Source organism: Equus caballus, chromosome 25, assembly GCF_041296265.1.
Source record: "Equus caballus isolate H_3958 breed thoroughbred chromosome 25, TB-T2T, whole genome shotgun sequence".
NCBI classification, from domain to species: Eukaryota; Metazoa; Chordata; class Mammalia; order Perissodactyla; family Equidae; genus Equus; species Equus caballus.
In genome coordinates this window covers 11,130,058-11,149,437 of record NC_091708.1, presented here as the reverse complement: position 1 = coordinate 11,149,437, position 19,380 = coordinate 11,130,058, and the positions used below count along the sequence as shown (strand labels likewise).

The following is a 19,380-nucleotide window of genomic DNA, read 5'->3' as shown; positions in this document are numbered from 1 at the left end:
ACCCGACCTTAATCTTATCTCCTGCTACTGTGACTTTCTCCCCTAGCCCAAATTCCACTCATTCATCCTCCAAACCCCCGTTCAAACACCTCCTACCCTCTGAAGCTGTCCCTGGTTCTCTCTCAAGGGGAAGGGCCCCTTATGCTTCTGAATTTCCAGTCTTGTTTTTCTATCCTTCGTGAGACTCTGAGCTCCCCCGAGAGAGCTTAGGTATGGACAATGGCACATGGGAGGAACCTCAGGAGAGTGTGTGCTGAAATCAGTAGTATGGTCTCCCACATCCCAAGAAGCAGGTGAACTGCCCAGCTCAGGCACACCAGACAAAATTCTGGAGTCAGTATCTACAGGGTGCTCCCGGGGGAAGCGGGCAGGGAAAGACACCTGCTGGAGCCGTCCCCTGAGCGACGCTTCACTCCAGTGGGGTTGCCTACTGGACTAACCCCAAGTGCAGAGCACACACTTCACGTATTTGACGAGCCTCTCCTCTCCAGGGTGACCTTTCTCACCTCTGTTGTGCAAGCTCCAGTTGACCAGTGAGAGTCACACCGTCGCTCCCAGGGATTCTTCCAAGGGCTGAGGGACACATGCGAGGTAGGCGCTACTTCTCAGACAGGCATTTGGGGCCCAGGGACTTGACCAAGGTCACTCCCAGGAAGTGTCAGGGCTGTGACTTGACCTAGGCCTCCTAACTCCTGTGAGCGGAGTCCAAGACCTGCCAGTCATCTGGGGTTGAAAAGAAACAGGTTAAAAGTGATTTGTAGGTCCTAAAGCACACACAGGTGTCCTTCTGTGAACGCATTTCCATTAAAAAAAAATCTGGTTTATTTATATAGCCTTTTTTTTAAAAGATTGGCACCTGAGCGAAGATCTGTTGCCAATCTTTTTCTTCTTCTTCTCAAAGCCCCCCAGGACATAGTTGTACATTCCAGTTGTAGGTCCTATATATGCAGGTCCAGTTTATAGTCTTATAAAGCACTTGCTGATGAATTCTGAATCAGAAAATAGAGGGTTTTGATCTCCAACATTCATATGCCCAAGAAGAGCCAAAAAATACTTCTAATCTCGTGTACTTATATTCTCTTTTTTCTTGAGCAGGGTAGCCAGTTTACCTAATTGATATTCCTCCCATCTGAACAAAGAGTCAGCTCTTGAGTTTACCAATATTCTTCACTTTTTAAATTTATTCATCCTCATCTCTCTTCTTCTGTTTTGTCTAGGTTAATTTTATTCTAATTTCTTGAGTTAGATGCTTATTTTATTTAGTCTTTAGTTCATAATGAGTGTTTAAGCCTATGCATTTTCCTTTTTTTTTTTTTTTGAGGAAGATCAGCCCTGAGCTAACATCTGCTGCCAATCCCCCTCTTTTTGCTGAGGAAGACTGGCCCTGAGCTAACATCCGTGCCCATCTTCCTCTACTTTATACATGGGACGCCTACCACAGCGTGGCTCACCAAGCGGCACCATGTCCGCACCCGGATCCAAACGGGCAAATCCCGGGCCGCCCAAGTGGAACGTGCGAACTTAACCGCTCTGCCACCGGGCCGGCCCCTGGATTTCCTTTGAACAAAACTTTTATTACTGTTCAAGATATTCTGTGGAGAATTTTGGTCTAATTGGTCGCCTCACCATCTGTATCGTGCCCTGTTTCTTCGCCATAGAGGCTCTGATTTGGGATTATATGCTCCCCTTTCCAGGGTGCAAGCCTGCCCTGGCTTTGTGCATCATAGCACACCCTTTATCTGTGCTCAGGAGAACATCCTTCTCATGGCCCACAGGAAAGGCCACTCCAGGGCTTGATGAAATCTAATCAAGGCTACAAAGGGGCTAGGCGGGGCACCTTCAAGGCTTCAGCGCTCGCCACCCACTGGGTCCACGCCCACGGTCCTCCCGCAGGCCGCGAGCTAGAGAACGCGTTGGCTGTTTGTGGCACGGCAAGGCCGCCGTACGATGACAAGGGACCGGTATTCTGGCTCGCGGAGCCCCAATGCCTTACGACAGGTGGGATGAACACCCCATACCTGCCTCACCGCGGCGAACGGCGGCGAGAAGCCGGAGGGCGTCACCCGACTCTCCGCGGGCTTCTGGAAAGGCGGCGCGGCGGCGTGCTCCTCACGTGACCCGGCCCGGGCGGTGTCGAGCGCCCCGCCCCGCGCGCCGGTCGGTTACGGTCTGCGCCTGCGCGGGCGCTGCTCGCTGGCTCGGGCGCTCGCCGACCTGCGGGCGGGCGGCTGCCGGGCTTGGGGCCGGGCGCCCGTGGCGATGGTGAGTGTGGGGGGCGCGCGCGAGGGGAGCCCGGGGCTCCCCGGCCTCTGCGTGGAGGGAGTGGGAGCGCGGGGGTGCCGAGCAGGCCGCCGGGCCGGCCTCCGGCGCGCCCGCGGGGCCCGCCTCTCCGCGCGCACCCTGCGCCCCCCGCGCGCCCCGCCGTTCGCGCGCGCCGTGCCGGGGGTCGGGCGCCGCAGGTCCGGGGCGGCAGGGCGCGCGGCCGGGGCTCCCGCGTGAGGGCCGCTTCGCCGCGCCGGGCGCCGTCTGGCTGCGCGCGCGAGCCTTTCCCGCGGAGGCGGCCGTGCAGTCAGCCGGGGCGCCCCGGGCCCCAGCGGCCGCCGGGCGGGGAGGCCGCGCTCGGACGGCGGAAGGGCCCCCGCCGCCGGGGTTTGGGTTTCCGGGACCGCTGACTCTGTTGAATGTCAGGGACGGAAGGGGTCTTGGCGATCCTGCCAGCCCTTCCCTCCGCCTTATCGCTGTTGGGGAGACGGGCGCTCGGATGGCGGTAAGTTCAGCCGCGCAGTCGGGCACTGCTGATTCTGCGACACCATGTTGCATGGCGTTGTGGGAAACTCCGTTGTACAAGGCGTTTTACGGGGACGAGGTGGTCGCTTTGTTAATTGCAAATCTCTGCACCAGTTATTTGGTATTAAGCCTAGCTGTATGGAGCATGTCGGTGCCTCAGCTGTACTCACCCTTTCGGCGTGACCTTTATTTTGCCCGTTTACAGCTGTACACAGCTGGTCTTAATTCCCCCCTTCTGTTTCTCTGCCTGTAAGCTGTGAAACAGACGTCCTTAAAGTAAATGCGCAGTGGCCTTGCCAGCTTGAGCCTCCTCCGCCCTTGGTTTGAAAGGATTCCGTAAAATCAAAAGGTGCTGGGACTGGTCGGGTCCGTTAGTGGTTAGAGCACAGATTAGGCTCTTTTGATCGGGAGTCACCCTTAGTGCATCTCAGGGAAAAATCACAAGCTGTTACCTGTAAAAGGAGTGGACTTATCTGGTCTCTGCTTTGGTAGATTGAAGTCAGCCTAGAGGAGTGGATTTTTAAGTTATATAGACGTTGCTTTGTACTGATAGTAGCAAAATAGTGTCATAACTGGGGGTGGAGCCCAGACTGATCTTTTCTGAATGCTGACTCGTGCGAGTTCACATCCTGTGAGAATTACAGTTGCCTTCTCCCCAGTTTTTGCGCGAAGACCTTGGTGCTGGAGTCACATCTGAGTCCTGCTTATCCATGTGAGCTGTAAGTTACCGTGTGTGTTTAGACTTTACCATGTTTTCTTATGCTGCAGAAGTTTGACACTGCAGTTGCTTGAAAGTCATCTTCATGAATTTTGCTCCTTAATGTTGAGATAGATGGAGTGTTTAGGTAGCAAACGTGTCAAATTATGGTAAACAAATTTTGCAATAAATTGCAAAGAATTATCCATGTTAAAGAATTTAAATATAGAAATCAGTTTAGCAAAGAAATGTAGCCATGTTCACAGAGGAGATGAACATGCAGAAGTCTAAACTTCATTGCCAGGGAATCCTGTGCACACTGTTCTTCCCTCTGTTGCTAGATTGAGAGCCTGTCCACACCATCCTGGGGTGTAGGATGGAACTGGAGGGGAAGCTCTAAATCTGAAGTCTGGGAAGCTTTCGTTACTTTCCTTTTTCCTGTGTCCAGGCCTATTTTTAAAATCTGAGACTAAATGTATAGTAATGTTCTTAAGGTTTCTTAAAATGGTTCAATACAGTAGTCAATAAATGACTGGCTAACTCCTGCTAGCCACAGTTTTCTGTTTGTTTAATAACAATTTCCATTATCACAGAGAGTCATGACAAACTAGATAAAGTAACTTGAATTTGCAAGATTTTGGAAAGTGATACAGGTACTATTCCAATAAAAATTGAAAGTGAACGTGGACAGAATTTTGTTCAAGTGTACAAATAAGATTTGTATTATCAAGGAGCATATATTGTTAAACAGCTTGTACATGGGAACTTGAGAATTTAAAGTGCATTGTTATGTAAATATGTAAAAGTGAAGCTTTTTACATTCATAAATTGTCACAGGTGTTATTGTGGAATCGTATATACATTAATCGGAGTATTTTTGTTGATTTTAACATTGTTTAGTCCTGAAACTCTGAAGAAGGGAAAAGCAGGACGTGGATATAAAGCGTTTCTGTGCTAAGTCATTGTTTGTTTTTTTGGTGAGAAAGATTGTCGCTGAGCTGCCATCTGTGCCAGTCGTCTTGTGTTTCGTCTGTGAGATGCCACCACAGCATGGCTGGATGAGTGGCCTGTAGATCTGCACCCGGGATCCGACTCTCTGAACCCTGGGCTGCCGAAGCAGAGTGTGCAAACTTAACCAGCACGCCACCGGCGGGCCCCTACCAATTTGTTTTTTAAATGTTGGTGAATCTTAGAATGGCAAATGTAGTGCTAATAAGAGTTTTTAAACTCCTGTCTGTCAGCTGAAACAGTAAGAAGTAAGGACGTAGTGAACTAAGTGATTGATAATTATCAAACTCTGTACCCTGCACACTTCTCGAGCATCTGTAAAACTTTTTTTTTTAAACTGAAAATGCCACTGGCTTCTTTAATTGGTTGAGAGCACAAACTGTGATAGGCAGAGGTCTGTTATAAACAAATTAAAAGCTGTGTTTTTTCCTCAGTTCTCCTCAAGTCAGATATATACACACCCACAAAAATGGTGTGTGAAGGAGAGCTGTCATACGCAAGAAGTTGTCTCCTGAATTAAGGCAAACAGCTGTTGAAACAGGAATTAGCACAGTGAAGTTAGCAACGGACTTAAAACTTAACGGGTTTCAAAGACGTCTTGAGTGCTGCAGGGCGCCGCTGTGCTGCGTGAAGGACTGAGTGCTGCTAGGCGTGGAGGAGAAGTCTGCACGGCTTCTAGCAAAGGTCGTGTCCAGGACAGCAAATCGAAACAGCACAGCCCGTCAAGGGAGGCTGTGGCTTCATGTCAGAGCGACAGCTTCTCTCTCTGCTAGAAAATCCTGTGTGTCCAGAATGGGCTCAGAGTACAGGACAAAAAGGGCATTTTTAACATTTCTTACTTCATCAGACATTTTCTCTGTTTCTTTTCCCATCACCCTGTATTTCAGCATGATCCAGCAGAAAGATGGCTACTTTTAGAATTGGCTATTTTATTTTTCTTTCTGTGGCGAGAGTGTCATGGAGCCTGGATATTTCAGGCTCATATGCATCCATGCCCAGTGTCCCGCTCTGGTCAAAAAACTTAGCAATGAACTTGGCTTCCTGCTGCTGCCTTGTTCTCCCACTAACGAAGGTCAGCTTCAGGGTGTATTTGTCATTGAACCTTTGAGACTGGAGGTCAGTTGCCGAATATCGGGATCCATCCCTTTAGGAGCTTTCCTGTGGGCCATGAGAAGGGTGCTCTCCTGAGCACAGAGGGTGTGCTGTGAGGCACAAAGCCAGGGCAGGCTTGCACCCTGGAAAGGGAGCATAAAATCCCAAATCAGAGCCTCTATGGTGAAGAAACAGGGCACGATACAGATGGTGAGGCGACCAATTAGACCAAAATTCTCCACAGAATATCTTAAACAGTAATAAAAGTTTTGCTCAAAGGAAAATGTGTAGCCTTAAACACTCATTATGAAATAAAGACTAAATAAAAATAAGCATCTAACTCAAAAAATTAGGATAAAACTAGACAAAACAGGAGAAAAGAGATAATGATAAATTTGAAGATTGAAAAATATTAAAATTGGTAAACTTGAGCTGAGTCTTATTGGGATATGAGGAATATCAGTTAGGTAAACTGGCTACCCTGCTCAAGAAAAAAGAATATAAGTACGCAAGATTAGAAGTATTTTTTAAAATAACAAGTGCTCTATAAGATTATATAAATAGAGTTTTTTTTTTTTTAAGGAAATCTGTTTACCGCTACTGACTCCAGAAGAGAGAACCTGACAGACCAGTAACATGGAGGAAATTGAGAAAGTTATCAAAAAGCTGCCATCTCCCAAAACACCAGGCCCACGTGGTGTTACAGGTGAGTTTTTTAACTTTCAAGGAAAAGATAATTTTGATAAGCTTTAAATTGTTCACCAATGTAAGGAAGGAGAAACAACAGATTCTTTTTACAAAGCCAGTGGAACATTGACACCTGAACTTGGCATGAAGATAGTACTAAAATTGAAAACTTGATGTTATGAATAGTGATGTGAAATTTTAAAATAAAATATTAGCAAATGGTTTTTAACAATACATTAAAAAAAATATTTCACCATGGCCAAGTAGGATCCATCTCCTTATTACAAGAGTGAGTAATTAGCAGGAAGCATGCTAGTGTACACACCAGATCAATGCATCAGAAAAGAGCAGTGGAATAGCTCGTCCTTGCAGGGCACCTGCTGTGCTCCAGAGCACTCTCCTGGGCACCTTACGTGTATTAATTCAACTAAGCGAGCCAGCCTCTGAGGTGGGTGACATCCTTGTTTTATAAAGGAGGAAACTAAGCCATACAGACGTGAGTAACTTGCTGCAGGGCACACGGTAGATAACGTGGTGGAGCCAGGATTTGAGCCCAGACAATTAGCTGTAGCTGTTAGATGTTACACGGGCTCTGTCTCCAGTAGCCACGTGATTATGTCAGTAGCTTCCTAAAAGCATTTGACCGAAGTCCGAGATAGATTCCTGATTTAGTGGTGGTGGGAAGGGGTGGAGTGGGTGGAGTTTAGTAAAACAGGAATTAATATATATTGCCTTCCCATGTGTGAAAACTCTCTAAAGGCCCTTATGATCATTTGATCACTAGTACTAGAAAAATGACATCCATTTTTACTGGAAAACAGTTTCCTCGTAAATAGCACGGGCAGAGTCTTAAGTTATAATTGCATATATTCTAATCAGAATGAAGCTTTGGGCATCTTAGTGTAATTTGTCAGATGAAATTATATGACGGCACTGGAAAGACGCTGTACTTCATGTCTGCAGCACAGTCCCAAAGATGGGCAGGAGTGGGTGGTAAATGGGGAAGGTTACTCGAGTGGGAACAGGTCTTATAGGGGCCAATTGATCAGTGCGGAAGTGCTAGGATGTGGATTATGAACACTCAGATGACAAGAACTTCTGTTTGTCAGACCAAAAGCCAGTGTCACGCTTAATAGTAATCTCTAGATGAGTTGACACAAATGTCAAGAAAAATGTAGGCTGTTCAGTATTACCATAATTTAATTTTATTCAGGAAGTATTTGTCAATTAATAAGATAGGAGAAAGAAAGATACATATTATAAAGGAGAAAGCAAAGTTATCTGTGATATTTTATATACGTCACGCATTGCCTGACAATGGAGATTGTTCTGGGAAATGCATCGTCAGGCAATTTCATCACTGTGTGAACATCATCCAGGGCACTGAAGGGGAACACAATTTGCTACCTAAAATATGTCTCTTTAACATGAGGATTATTTTAGGGTATTTATTTCTGAGAAACAAGACTCAGAGTTTTTCTTATTACCTCCCCCTTAGCTGCCTAAAAGGATTCAGATAAGAAAACCTGTCTCAAGAAGCGAGTGTTACCTTAGGATAACATGAACTAGGTGGCAGACAGGGAGGAACCTAGAAAAGCCCGTGTGTTGGGCTCCGCTCTGTGTCTTCTGTTTCTCGGTGGCCAGATACTAGCTGCTGTTTTTCACCGACCTATGAGTCCCTGACTCTCCCCACCCCCAGCATCGTCTGTGGTTTAGCTGAGGATGGTATTCAAGGTGAGAGCTTTGGCCATTTGGGGGAGTTATTTGGTTTTCCTGGGTTTCCACTATGTGTAGGTGTTATTAAACTCGTTTGTTTTCCTCTTGTCAGTCTGTCTCATGTCAATTTAATTCTTAGACTAGGCAGAAGAACCTAGAAGGATACAGGAAAATTTCTTCCTTCCCTGCAGTACTTACACAAACCTGCGTGGCACAGCCTGCTGTATACCTGGGCTGGATGCTCCTAATCTTACAGGACCGTCGTCTCCTATGCGGTCCCTTGTTGACCGAATGTCGTCATGCAGTGCATGACTAAAGTGGACACTGAAGCACATCCACCAAAAAACTGAGAAATAGTAAGAGGATTCAGTAAGTTGGCTGATTCTAACCTTAACACGCAAGAACTGGTAGCTTTTTCATACGCAGACGAAAGGCAGTTAGAAAACTAATTGGAAGTATTAATAGTGACTGAAAAGGAAAATACCTAGACATAAGAAATATTTAAGATCTATATGAAAGAATTTTAAAATGCTACTAAAGCTCATAAAAAGATAACAAGTACAAGTAAGTAGGAATACCCCATGTCCCTGTAAGGTTCAATTTTGAAAAGGTGACAGTTCTTTAAACTCACCTATAAAGTCACTTCCACTATAAGGTACCAACGAGATTTTTGGGAGGAATATGACAGAAATACACTAAAATTTACCTGGAAAAGTGAGAGCTGGGAAAACTGCTAAGTCTGATAAGAGTAGGGGGGCAGCCTACTAGATAGTGAAGTCTGTCTTGGTGCTACGGTAGGTTGAGGCAGGTCGGTGCTGGAGAAGAGAGACGAGGCTGTGGGGACAGTGGAGCGCAGGAGGAAGTGCAGGTGCCTGTGGGTGTCCGGGTTGTGCTGACCAGGGATGGAAGGGAAGTTCGTCAGTCAGTTTCGTGGGCCATCTCTCGTCTTTGCCTCGCCCCGTATGCTCAGATTCCAAAGAGATTACAGTACTGATGATAAATGAAACCATGGAAGTTGTAGAAGGATGCGTGGATTACATGTTTATAATTTTAGAATAATGAAGGCCTTCTAAGGAGGACAGAGTCTAGAAGCCAAAATCAATAGATTTACTATCCAAATTAAGAGTTTCAGTATCACGAAAATGATATAAAGTGGGAAAAGTATTTGCCACAATTTAATGTAACTAGGATTGATTTTCTTCATATACAAAGAAATTTTACAAATCAGAAAAAAACGAGGTACCCACAGAAAAATGGGTAACATGAAAATTTATAGTAAAAGAAATTCAGATGTTCAATGTAAATGAAAAATGCTGAATTTTATTCAAAAATTTTAATGATAAAACGAGATTTTTTTTCACCCATCAGATTGGCAGAAGTTACGTTTCCATACCTGGTGCTAGGAATGGCAGGGAAACGTACTGGTACACACTTAGTGGAAATGTGAATCCTGATGCGTTTTCTGGGGGCAGTTTGAAGTAGCTATCGAGTCAAGATGTGTTACTCCTTGAGCCAGCAGTCCGTTCTAAAGATGTGCCCTGTAGGTAGATAAGGTGGGGAGAGTGCACCCAACAAGGGACAGGTGCAAGGATGTCCAATTGCAGCATTTTTTTAAAAAGCAGAAAAAGGAAAAAGCCAAAAAAACAAACAGCGACCATAAATAGGAAATAGAATAAATGACATCCGTTTGATAGAATATTATGCAACCGTTCAGAACCCCAGGGTGTCTGTGCTGTTCTTAGAAGATTCCAAAATGCATTGTTATACACTTTAATTTTCCATTCGGTAGTTTTGTTCTTTCTTGTAGTTTTTAACGATGGGGGGGTGGGGGTGAGGCAGGCGGCGAGGCGAGCGTGGCTGGTCGGGCTGATGGCACAGGGCCTTCGCGCTGGTCAGGCCAGAGACGAAGAGCATCTGCGCCCAGCAGTGAGCCTTGAGGAGAGGACAGCTGTCGATTTAATTGGTTTCCAACATTATTTTTCTCCAAAAAAAATGCACATCTTTTTTAATGTGTAAATGTTTTTCTTAAAAAGTAATACACCTTTCTTTTATGAGTGTTTATTTGAACGGTTTATTTCTCATTTTACTGGGTCTCCGAGCAGCTCCGAGGAGCCAGGCCGCTGGGTTGAGCATGCAGGTGACTTCAGTCTGCCTGCTGTAATACCTGCCAGGTAGAGAGCATCCCTCTCTCGGAGCCGCCTCCTTGATTTCAGTTGCAGTGGGACAGTTTCTACTGTCCCTTTGTTCCGCATCTGTGATGGCTAAGCAGCATGCAGCTCTGAGTCCCCTGCTGCCAGCCCTCGGCATCGGTGGGGCTTCCTCAGATGAACGGAGTGTGTGGGCACCCACAGGGGGTGTGGCTCTGCCAGTCGTGGGGGCCAGCAGTGGAAGGGTGGCTCCCGGGCATGTCGACTTCCATAGGTGTGAGCAGGTGACTTCTGGTGGGAGAAAAGTTCCCTGACCCCTTTCATGACCTTCCTTGGGGCACACTTTGGGCCTCAGCAGTGTCTAGTCGTGGTGCTTGTCGGTGAGGGCAAGGTCACCTTTCTAATAGAAACGCATCAGCAGGCCAGCTCGCACTCCAGACAGGCTTGGGCTGAAGTGTGCAGGTGTTAGGTTTTCTTCTTAGCACAGGGAAAAGGGCATGCAGATCTAGGTCTAACATACTTAAGGAAAATCGTTTGTTTCCGTTTGCTTCACGTCAGAAAGGAGAAGAATAGCACATAGTAGTGTCAGAGGGTCTCCTCACACGGGTCCTCGCCGCTTCTCAGTCCTCATGTGCCACCCATCCGTCTCCCCCAGCGTGATGCTCCAGCAGGACATAGTTGAGTAAGTCCTCAAGAATGCGATCCTGCTGCTCCCTTGACACCGGACCTGCACCCTAGCCTGTGCCACCTTTGGCTCAGAGGTGCTTTACCCTTTTGTGCATTGGAGTCCTGTTCCGAGCTCAGAGCCCTGCCCAGAGGCTGTCGCCTGCCCTGGGTTTCTTGTAGACTGCTAATGACCCCTCCCTCTGTGGGGCCTTTGTACCTCCTACATGCTTCTCTGATTGCATTTATCACACTGTAGTCTAAGTGCATGTCTTATCTCCCCTGAGGCCAGGGTCCTGTGCTCTGTAATCTCTGACAACAGGGCGGCACCTGGACCATTACAGGAGCAGCCTCAGTTGGTTGAATTTGATTCTCTTAGTGTACTAAGGGGCCAGTGTGAAAGCAGGCAAAGGAGGAGGAGTTCCCGGCAAATGTAAATGAGTCTCCTTGACAGTGTTATCCTGTAAGTCTGAATGAAGCAAATACAAAAACATCTTTATTAAAAAGGATTTAGGGAGGAAGGAAACGGGGAGAGTGGACCCTGACTGCAGTGTCATGGTGTCCCCAGCGTGGCCTCAGGACCTGGCGACTCTCTCTGTCACCCCGCAGGGTGGAAGCAGCCTCCGTGCAGCCGTTTGCCTTTGGTCACCTGGGAGCTGTGCTGCCCGTCTCCCTGCTGGCCTCTGTCGTCCTGGTTCATTGTGGCAGCTGTCCCCAGCTTTGAAAGCAGAGTTGAATAGATTGAGAGAAGTTTAACTTGAAAAATATAGAAAAGGGAAATACAGTGTTATTATGAAATGAGAAAATATAAACTAATTTTAGCTTTTTTATATGTATATTGACAAAAACATACCATGAATGGTACCATGTCAATAAAAGATATTCTCCTTGTTTTTTGTGTTTTTTTCCCTGTAACTCTGTTTATTGATCCAAAAAAGGACTCACTGCTATCTAAAATTTCATTAACACCATTAAAAAATCCAAAATTGATATACTGAACCTTACTCTATTTTTAATATCCCATCTTTTTTTTTTTTTTTTGAAGATTGGCACCTGAGCTAACATCTATTGCCAATCTTTTTTTTTCCTTCTTCTCGCCAAATGCCCGCAGTATGCAGTTGTGTATTCTAGTTGTGGGTCCTTCTAGTTGTGGCATGTGGGACGCCGCCTCAGCATGGCCTGATGAGTGGTGCCATGTCCGCGCCCACTATCCAAACCGGCGAAACCCTGGGCTGCTGAAGCGGAGTGCGCGAACTTAACCACTGGGCCATGGACCAGCGGCCCCTTATTTTTAATATCTATGTGATACGCCGTCACGTGGATCCATCTTCGTTTATACAGAGTGTCCTTGTTGTGGAGCGTTTAATCTTTCTCAGCATTTCTGTTGGGAGTGTTGTGACTGTCCTGCAGTTGCATCTTGGCGCACATCTTGTGTCGGTAATTACTCCCTTCGGCTGTATTCCTAGAAGGGGAAGTACAGTTGTGTGACCGGCTCTCGTGTTCGCGTCTGTGGCTCCTGCAGAGGGCGGCTGTGCAGCACTGACGGCTTCCGCACCTTCTCTGGGCCTGGCTCGGCTCTGAGCTCTGCCTCCCGACAGTGATGACGGATCTCTGGAACAGCTTTTGTCCTGAACTCAGTAGTTGCCAGCAGCGTGTGTGTGGTATGGGGAGGGAAAAAGATAAGGACCTTGGTTTGCTTGAGTTTTTTGTTTATGTTTCTTTGTCATAAGTTAAAGACCTAGATGGTTTATCTGACCTACTTTCTTTCTTTCTTTGCCATTGAAACCCTTACGTGTAATCTTTTTTTTGTTATTGTGGTAGAAAATACGTATAAAATTTACTGTCTTAACCAGTTTTAAGTGTACAGTTGAATAATGTTGAGTATATTTACGTTGTTATAAAGCACATCTCCAGAACATTCTTATCTGGTGGGACTGAAACTATACGTGTTAAACAACAACTCCCTGGCCGCCCCGGCCCCTGGCAGCCCCTGCTCCACTCTGTCTGCGAGTTTGACTGCTCTCAGTGCCTCATGGGAATGGAATCATAGTGTTTTTTCTTTCATGACTGGCCTATTTCACTTGGCATAGTGTCCTTGGGTTCCTGCATGTTGTGGCATGTCGGGATCTCCTTCCTCCTCAAGGCCCCGTGGTGCTCCTTGCATGGATAGACCACATTGTGTGTCCACTCATTCGTCATGGGACGGTCGGGTTGCTTCTATCTCGACTGCTGTGAATAGTGCTGCTGTGAACGTAGATGTGCAAGTATGTCTTGGAGCCCCTGCTTTCGAGTCTTTCTGTGTACATGCACAGAAGTGGGGTTGCTGGATCATATGGTAGTTCTATTCTTGATTTTTTGAAAAGCCACCATACTGTTTTCCATAGTGGCTTCACCATTTTACATTCCCACCAACAGTGCACAAGGATTCCAGCTTTTCTATGTCCCCACCAACATTTATTTTCTGTTTTTTTTTTTTTTTAATACTACCATCCTAATGGGTATGAGGTGGTATCTCACTGTGGTTTTGATTTGCATTTCTCTGATGATAAGTGATGTTGGGCATCTTATCGTGTGCTTCTTGGCCATTTGTATATCTTCTTTGAAGAAATGTCTGTCAAATCCTTTGCTCATTTTTTAATCAGAGTATTTAATTTTTTGTTGTTGAGTTGTAGTTAATGTGGTCTCTTACTGTTGAGGAATTAGAATCAATTTAAAAATATGTAGCCTGATATATTTAAAATACAGTAAAATTCCCACTTAGTGCACAAATGTCATTTCGGGGACGATTTCTGTGATGTAGGGATTGTTCTGGATGATGCAGCTGTTTGGCTCCGTTTTCGGGGAAGATCAGACTTAGGTGACTGGCACGGAATGGTCTTACATTCTAAGGGATCAGGTGTATTGGGGGGGAGGCTTGGCCTGAGTCCCACTCAGTGGGCTAAGCCTATATATTTAGGCTGCAAATCTTTTCCAGCATGGTCTGATATGGCCGATTTTTGTCCCAGGGCAGCCTACCGAAGCCACTGCCATCTGTGGTATGATAGTGGGGACATGAGCCCTGGAGTCAGACAGACTTCATTTCAAGGTGCCAGCTCTGGGGCCGGCCCGGTGGTGCAGCGGTTAAGCTCACACATTCCGCTTCGGTGGCCCAGGGTCCACCGGTTCAGATGCCAGGTGTGGACATGGCACCACTTGGCAAGCCATGCTGTGGTAGGCGTCCCACATATAAAGTGGAGGAAGATGGGCACTGATGTTAGCTCAGGGCCAGTCTTCCTCAGGAAAAAAAAAAGATTGGCAGATGTTAGCTCAGGGCTAATCTTCCTCAGGAAAAAAAAAGTAGAGGAAGATGGGCATGGATGTTAGCTCAGGGCCAGTCTTCCTCAGCAAAAAGAGGAGGCTGGGCGGCAGATCTTAGCTCAGGGCTAATCTTCCTCAAAAAAGAAAAAAAAAGATGCCAGCTCTACCGGTTACTAACTAGACCTTGGACAAAGAAGAGTATTTGTTTTTTCATTTGTAAAACCAGGAAACTGTTTACTTTATGGAGTTTCAGGAGTTAAATGTGAAAATACAGTATCTAGTACATACTTGCAGGCCTTCCTTGACCCTGTTCTCCCAGCTTCCACCCCAGAGTGTGGTTGGGTGTCCCATAGCTGTGCTCCCACAGCACGTGTTCACAGAGCCCGTGTCACTGTGGGTCGCTGGTGCCTTGGCCGTCTCCTGTTAGTTTGCGGGCTCCTTGTCTGTGACTTGCTGGCACTTTGCAGAGGGTCTGTTCAGGCTAGATACCAAGTGTTCGTGAGCAGAGTGAATGAGTGTGTGTCTTGCTGGTGTGTTTCTCATGGGAGGACTTTGAATCTGCTTCAGAAGGATCACGGTATGTGCCACTATGTAGTGTAGGTAATGTGTATGACCTAGTCCACCAGTTCTCAGAGTTTATGGTCTCGGGGCCCTTTTATACTTAAAATTATTGTGGACCCCAAAGAGCCTTTATTTATGTGGAAATAATATTCATGGTCTTAGAAATTAAAATATTTATTCACTTTAAAATAGGAATGATAAACCCACTACATGTTAACATAAACAACACCTTTTCTTGAAAAATAACTATTTTCCAAAAAAAAGAATTTAATGAGAAGAGTGTGTTTTACAGTTTTGCAAATCTCTTTGATGTCCGGCTTAAAAGATGAGTGGGTCTGCTGTCTGCCTCTGCGTCCAGTCTGCGTGAGAAGTTGTTTTGGTTGAAGCAGAAGCAGAAGATGCAGCCTCACGCAGATGTGCAGTTGGAGACAGGAGGGCCTCCTGGACCCTGGACGGGCCTTGGGAGCTGCAGGGGCCTCTCCAGTCCCTTAAGCACTGCTGATCCGCTCTAAGAGAGAAAATGCCATAGTGTCCAGAAATTGGAGGAGGCGTTGGGGGCAAGTTCCACGTGTTTAGCACTGTGTATAAAGGTTTACCTATTGTTATTTCATTTTTTTTAGGTTAAAAAAGATCCTTCATGAGGAAGAAAGATCTTAAGCAACATGGATTCTGAAGCTCATGAAAAGAGGGCGCCACTCCTAACATCTTCGAAACAAGACATAGCACCTCATATTGCACACGTTGGTGGAATGAAGCATTACTTGTGTGGCTGCTGTGCAGCCTTCAACAATATAGCCATCACCTTCCCCATTCAGAAGGTCCTCTTCCGGCAGCAGCTGTATGGGATCAGGACGCGGGACGCAGTCCTTCAGCTGAGGAGGGATGGATTTCGAAACTTATACCGCGGAATCCTTCCCCCCTTGATGCAGAAGACGACCACGCTGGCACTGATGTTTGGGCTCTATGAGGATTTATCTTGCCTTCTCCATAAGCATGTCAGTACCCCGGAGTTTGCGACCCGTAGCATGGCAGCAGTACTGGCAGGGACAACAGAAGCGATCTTCACTCCACTGGAAAGAGTTCAGACATTGCTTCAAGACCACAAGCATCATGACAAATTTACAAACACCTATCACGCGTTCAAGGCGCTGAAATGCCATGGGATGAGAGAGTATTATCGAGGCTTGGTGCCCATTCTTTTCCGTAATGGTTTCAGCAATGTCCTTTTTTTTGGCCTTCGAGGGCCCATCAAGGAGCATCTGCCGACCGCCACCACTCACAGTGCTCATCTGGTCAACGATTTTATCTGTGGAGGTCTATTGGGGGCCGTGCTGGGAATCTTGTTTTTTCCAGTTAATGTCGTAAAAACTCGCATGCAGTCTCAGATTGGTGGGGAGTTTCAGTCTTTCCCCAAGGTTTTCCAAAAAATCTGGCTAGAACGGGACAGGAAACTGACAAACCTTTTCAGAGGTGCCCATCTGAATTACCATCGGTCCCTCATCTCTTGGGGCATAATCAATGCGACTTACGAGTTCTTGTTAAAGATTATATGAAAGAAGTCAGTTAAGTGCCATTTATCACTTGAATAGACCTTCTAAGAAGAATGTGGTTTGGCCTCATTCCTAATTGGCCAGGACAGTTGGTGTCCAGGGCACAAGGAATTACGGGCACAGCTGTTTCCCTTAAGCACCAACGAATCAGAATAAAAGGTTTCAGCAGGAAAAGTTGAGGGATTTGTTTTGTTTTATTGTTATCTGAGAACTTGAGGCTCATTGCCTGGTTAATAGCTGTCCATCTGATGGCTTTTGACAAGGAAACTAATAGCCAAGATTTTATTTTCTTCTTCAAAAGTCTTTAAACTTTCTGTATTGAAACGTAAGTGGCCATGAGCAGCCGGAGGAAAGGTGTTTAGGGCCCGCTGAATTCTCAGGCTGACCTCCGTTACTCCGTTTCGTCCTCCTCCGCCCTCAGGTGAGCTGCAGAGTAGGCTTGATTCACCTGGAGCGTGTGCGTGGTAGGACCGGGGGAACAGCAACGAGAAGCAGCTGGCAGGTGTAGGCGTTTCATGATAAATTGCTTGTGTTAGTTTTGAAACTAGGCACCTGTTGGGATAGTCTTTATCTAAACTTTGTTTTTTAGACATGGTCGATGCAAGCAGCGAATGAAAGCTCCCAGTTTGCCTTCTAGGTTTGAAAGTTTTTTGTGTAATTCTGAATGTGACCTTAAACCCTTCCAAAATATCCTTCCGTTAATTTCACTTATTTCATTGCCAAAAGATGGAGAGACTTAAATTTTGTTACAGGCATTTCACCCCGTTCAGTTTCATATTAATTGCATATAAATCAAACTCGGTGTAGCTTGGTTTCTTTGATTGTTGCCAACTTATCGAAGAGGTTTTTTTTCTTTGAGTAGCAGTTTGTCATGTTCAAGTATCCTGTTCTCTTGAAATTCTCCTTTTAAAAGAAGGAAACCACTTTCATAAAATTTTATTTTGGAAGTCTGTTAACAGGAGCCCAGATTTTTCTGGTTTCTAAATTTTCCAGGGGAGGGGAGAACTCAGGGCACCTTTCACTCCGCGGTGTTAGCCGTCTTTTTTTTATTTTACTCTTGGAAATAAAGACTTCTAGGATTTTTATATTTTGGGAACCCAGTTTTTACCATTTTTGTCATTAAAACAATAAGACAGTTTGAGAGGATAAGATCTAAGTAAAAATGTTTGAAGGGTTAATTTTAAATTCCAGAAGTTGGTAAGAGCTGGACAGATACTCATCCCTCACCTCACAGACCAACGCCTACTTATCAAAGGAATCAGGGTTCACAATGGTTTTTCCAGACAAATGAGGCAAAATGACTCATACATCGATTGAGTAACTAATAAAACATACGAAGCATCCTAGAAAAGTGGTTCGTCAGTCTTGTAAAAGCCCCCCTCAGTCCAGACTGTGTGGTTAAGATTGCCAGCACGGGACGCGGCAGGGCAGTTGGGCTTCTTATGAACCGGCTTTTCTTCATTCTGGACAATTGCATCTGAATATGTGCACATACTGACCGAAATAAAATCAGGCTCTCAGTTGGTAGTTTCCTCAATTTCTGGGCAGATAGTCCAAAAAAAGACATTTAACCTCTGAACACAGTGTGGCCTGTCACACGCTGAGCACGCTCCTTCCAGACAGGCGGCGGTGGGGCCCGCAGCTTCCCAGCACACGGCAGACGGGCTTGTGCTGGAAGTGGCCCTTCACTTTAGAAACCGAGATGCAGATGTAAGGATTTCAGAAAAGCCCTTGACACCTAATAAGTGTGAGGAGCATCCTTTGGCTGATTGAATAGAGTCAGGATTTGAAGGGGCTTGGGTTTCAGAAATGGACAGTGAGGGCACCGTGGGGCCTGCGGCCTCGTTCTCGGGCGTGTGTCCCTGAGCGCCGCGTGTCCAGGTGCCCCGCATGGGGCAGGGGCACCACCCGGGACTGGCCGCCGAGGCCTTGGTTCCACAGGGCTTCCTTTTGTCTACACACTCCACGCAGCTGACAGAAATCTGAGTTCCAAGGCACTTCTGGGAAATACGAATGAATTCAGAGGAGGATGCCTTGGTTTCTGCTGTTTCAAATATGTGGCATTTAAAAAACAATATTTTTACTGGTTTTAGCTCATCATATTTTTGAATTTCTTTGTCACTTTTTACAGCTTTTGAAGACCAAACTGCAAATACATTACCAGGGATGGTTTTGTGTTGTCCTACATAGAGTTCTTAAATTTAACAAAATATTCAGAACTTGTGGTAGCCAACAGCTTTGTCTGGCGTTTAAAATAAGTCAAAATGTGCTGTTAATAAGAGATGCGAACTGTTGTTACCTTCAGTGTGACCTAGTGTGGTAATAGTCTTGAAAAGGCAAACATCGAGTAACTTTATCTGAAAAGCTTTAAAAGTGGCCTTTCTGTTACATACGTGGTGCAGATGGCGCCTTGTCTTGCCTCGTGTGCTCCGTGTCTGCTGCCACCAGAAGTGGCTCTGGGCTCTGCATTTGACACACTCAGAGTGCCGTGAGCCCTCAGGACTGCACCGCGGGGGAAGGCCAGCCCCTGTCTGGTGCCAGTTCTGTCCTTGTTTCATTTGTGCTTGGAGGCAGAGTTGATGTTTTGTCTCAGTAGTCAGTGTTCACCTTACCGTATGGTTGGTTCTACAATCACCTGCTGTACATTGTGATCTGTGCAGTAAAGCAGAACTGGGGACATGTATCATCTTTGCAGACCTGAGACTCCCTAGCCCAGTGACAGTGGCGATTCTCAGTTACGGGGCTGTGCAGCCGCGGAAGGGGTGACGGGGGGGTTGACAGGAAGTAGGAAGTGGGGTCTAGAGGGCGTCGCGCAGGCAGTCCTGCTGGCCCGTGGACGCCGTGCTGTAGTGAGGACATGGTCAGGGGGCGGTGGACAGGAGGCCCGTGTGAAGACGGGAAGCGCTCAGACTTGATTTCCTTTAAATTAATCACCTTTGTTTTCTCACGTGCATGTAAATGCGTATCAAAGACTTGAACAGCGTTCTCCTGACATTTGAGGATTTTTTTAGTTTCATTATTAAAAGTGGTTAAGCACACAAAGCTGTTTTTGTTTGTATTTTGTTTAATATTTTGAGTTTTGTGACTATGAGTTTAAATGAAATCTGTTAAAAGTTTCAGAGTTAACATGCTTCTTTTGGTATTCTGTTTGGAATAAAGTTTTTTGTTAAGTCCA

The 19,380-nt window shown here is 46.0% G+C and overlaps 1 protein-coding gene and 1 long non-coding RNA gene across 7 annotated transcripts in view; one reads left to right on the top strand and one right to left on the bottom strand.

Moving 5' to 3' along the window:
• LOC111770684 (uncharacterized) overlaps nucleotides 1–2,136 on the bottom strand; it is a 19,947-nt gene extending 17,811 nt beyond the window's left edge. The window contains exons 1-2 of the long non-coding RNA XR_011432397.1: nucleotides 2,019–2,136; nucleotides 507–723 (exon numbers count right to left, since the gene is read on the bottom strand). This is a non-coding gene — a long non-coding RNA (uncharacterized lncRNA). The remainder of the gene's footprint in view (nucleotides 1–506; nucleotides 724–2,018) is intronic.
• The window catches only part of SLC25A51 (solute carrier family 25 member 51), a 22,946-nt gene extending 3,566 nt beyond the window's left edge, over nucleotides 1–19,380 (top strand). Inside the window, exons 2-4 of one of the 6 annotated variants that reach the window (XR_011432392.1) lie at nucleotides 492–591; nucleotides 6,167–6,290; nucleotides 15,276–19,380. Coding sequence is in view for 3 of the 6 variants with exons in the window: in XM_070250748.1 (XP_070106849.1) it covers nucleotides 15,318–16,208 (891 nt within the window). In the remaining 3 variants the exon portion in view is untranslated. Of the gene's footprint in view, nucleotides 1–491; nucleotides 592–2,124; nucleotides 2,263–2,630; nucleotides 3,507–6,166; nucleotides 6,291–15,275 lie in introns of those variants that run through there. The other 5 variants (XM_070250748.1, XM_023629695.2, XM_005605636.4 and 2 more) reach the window with 5 other exon arrangements.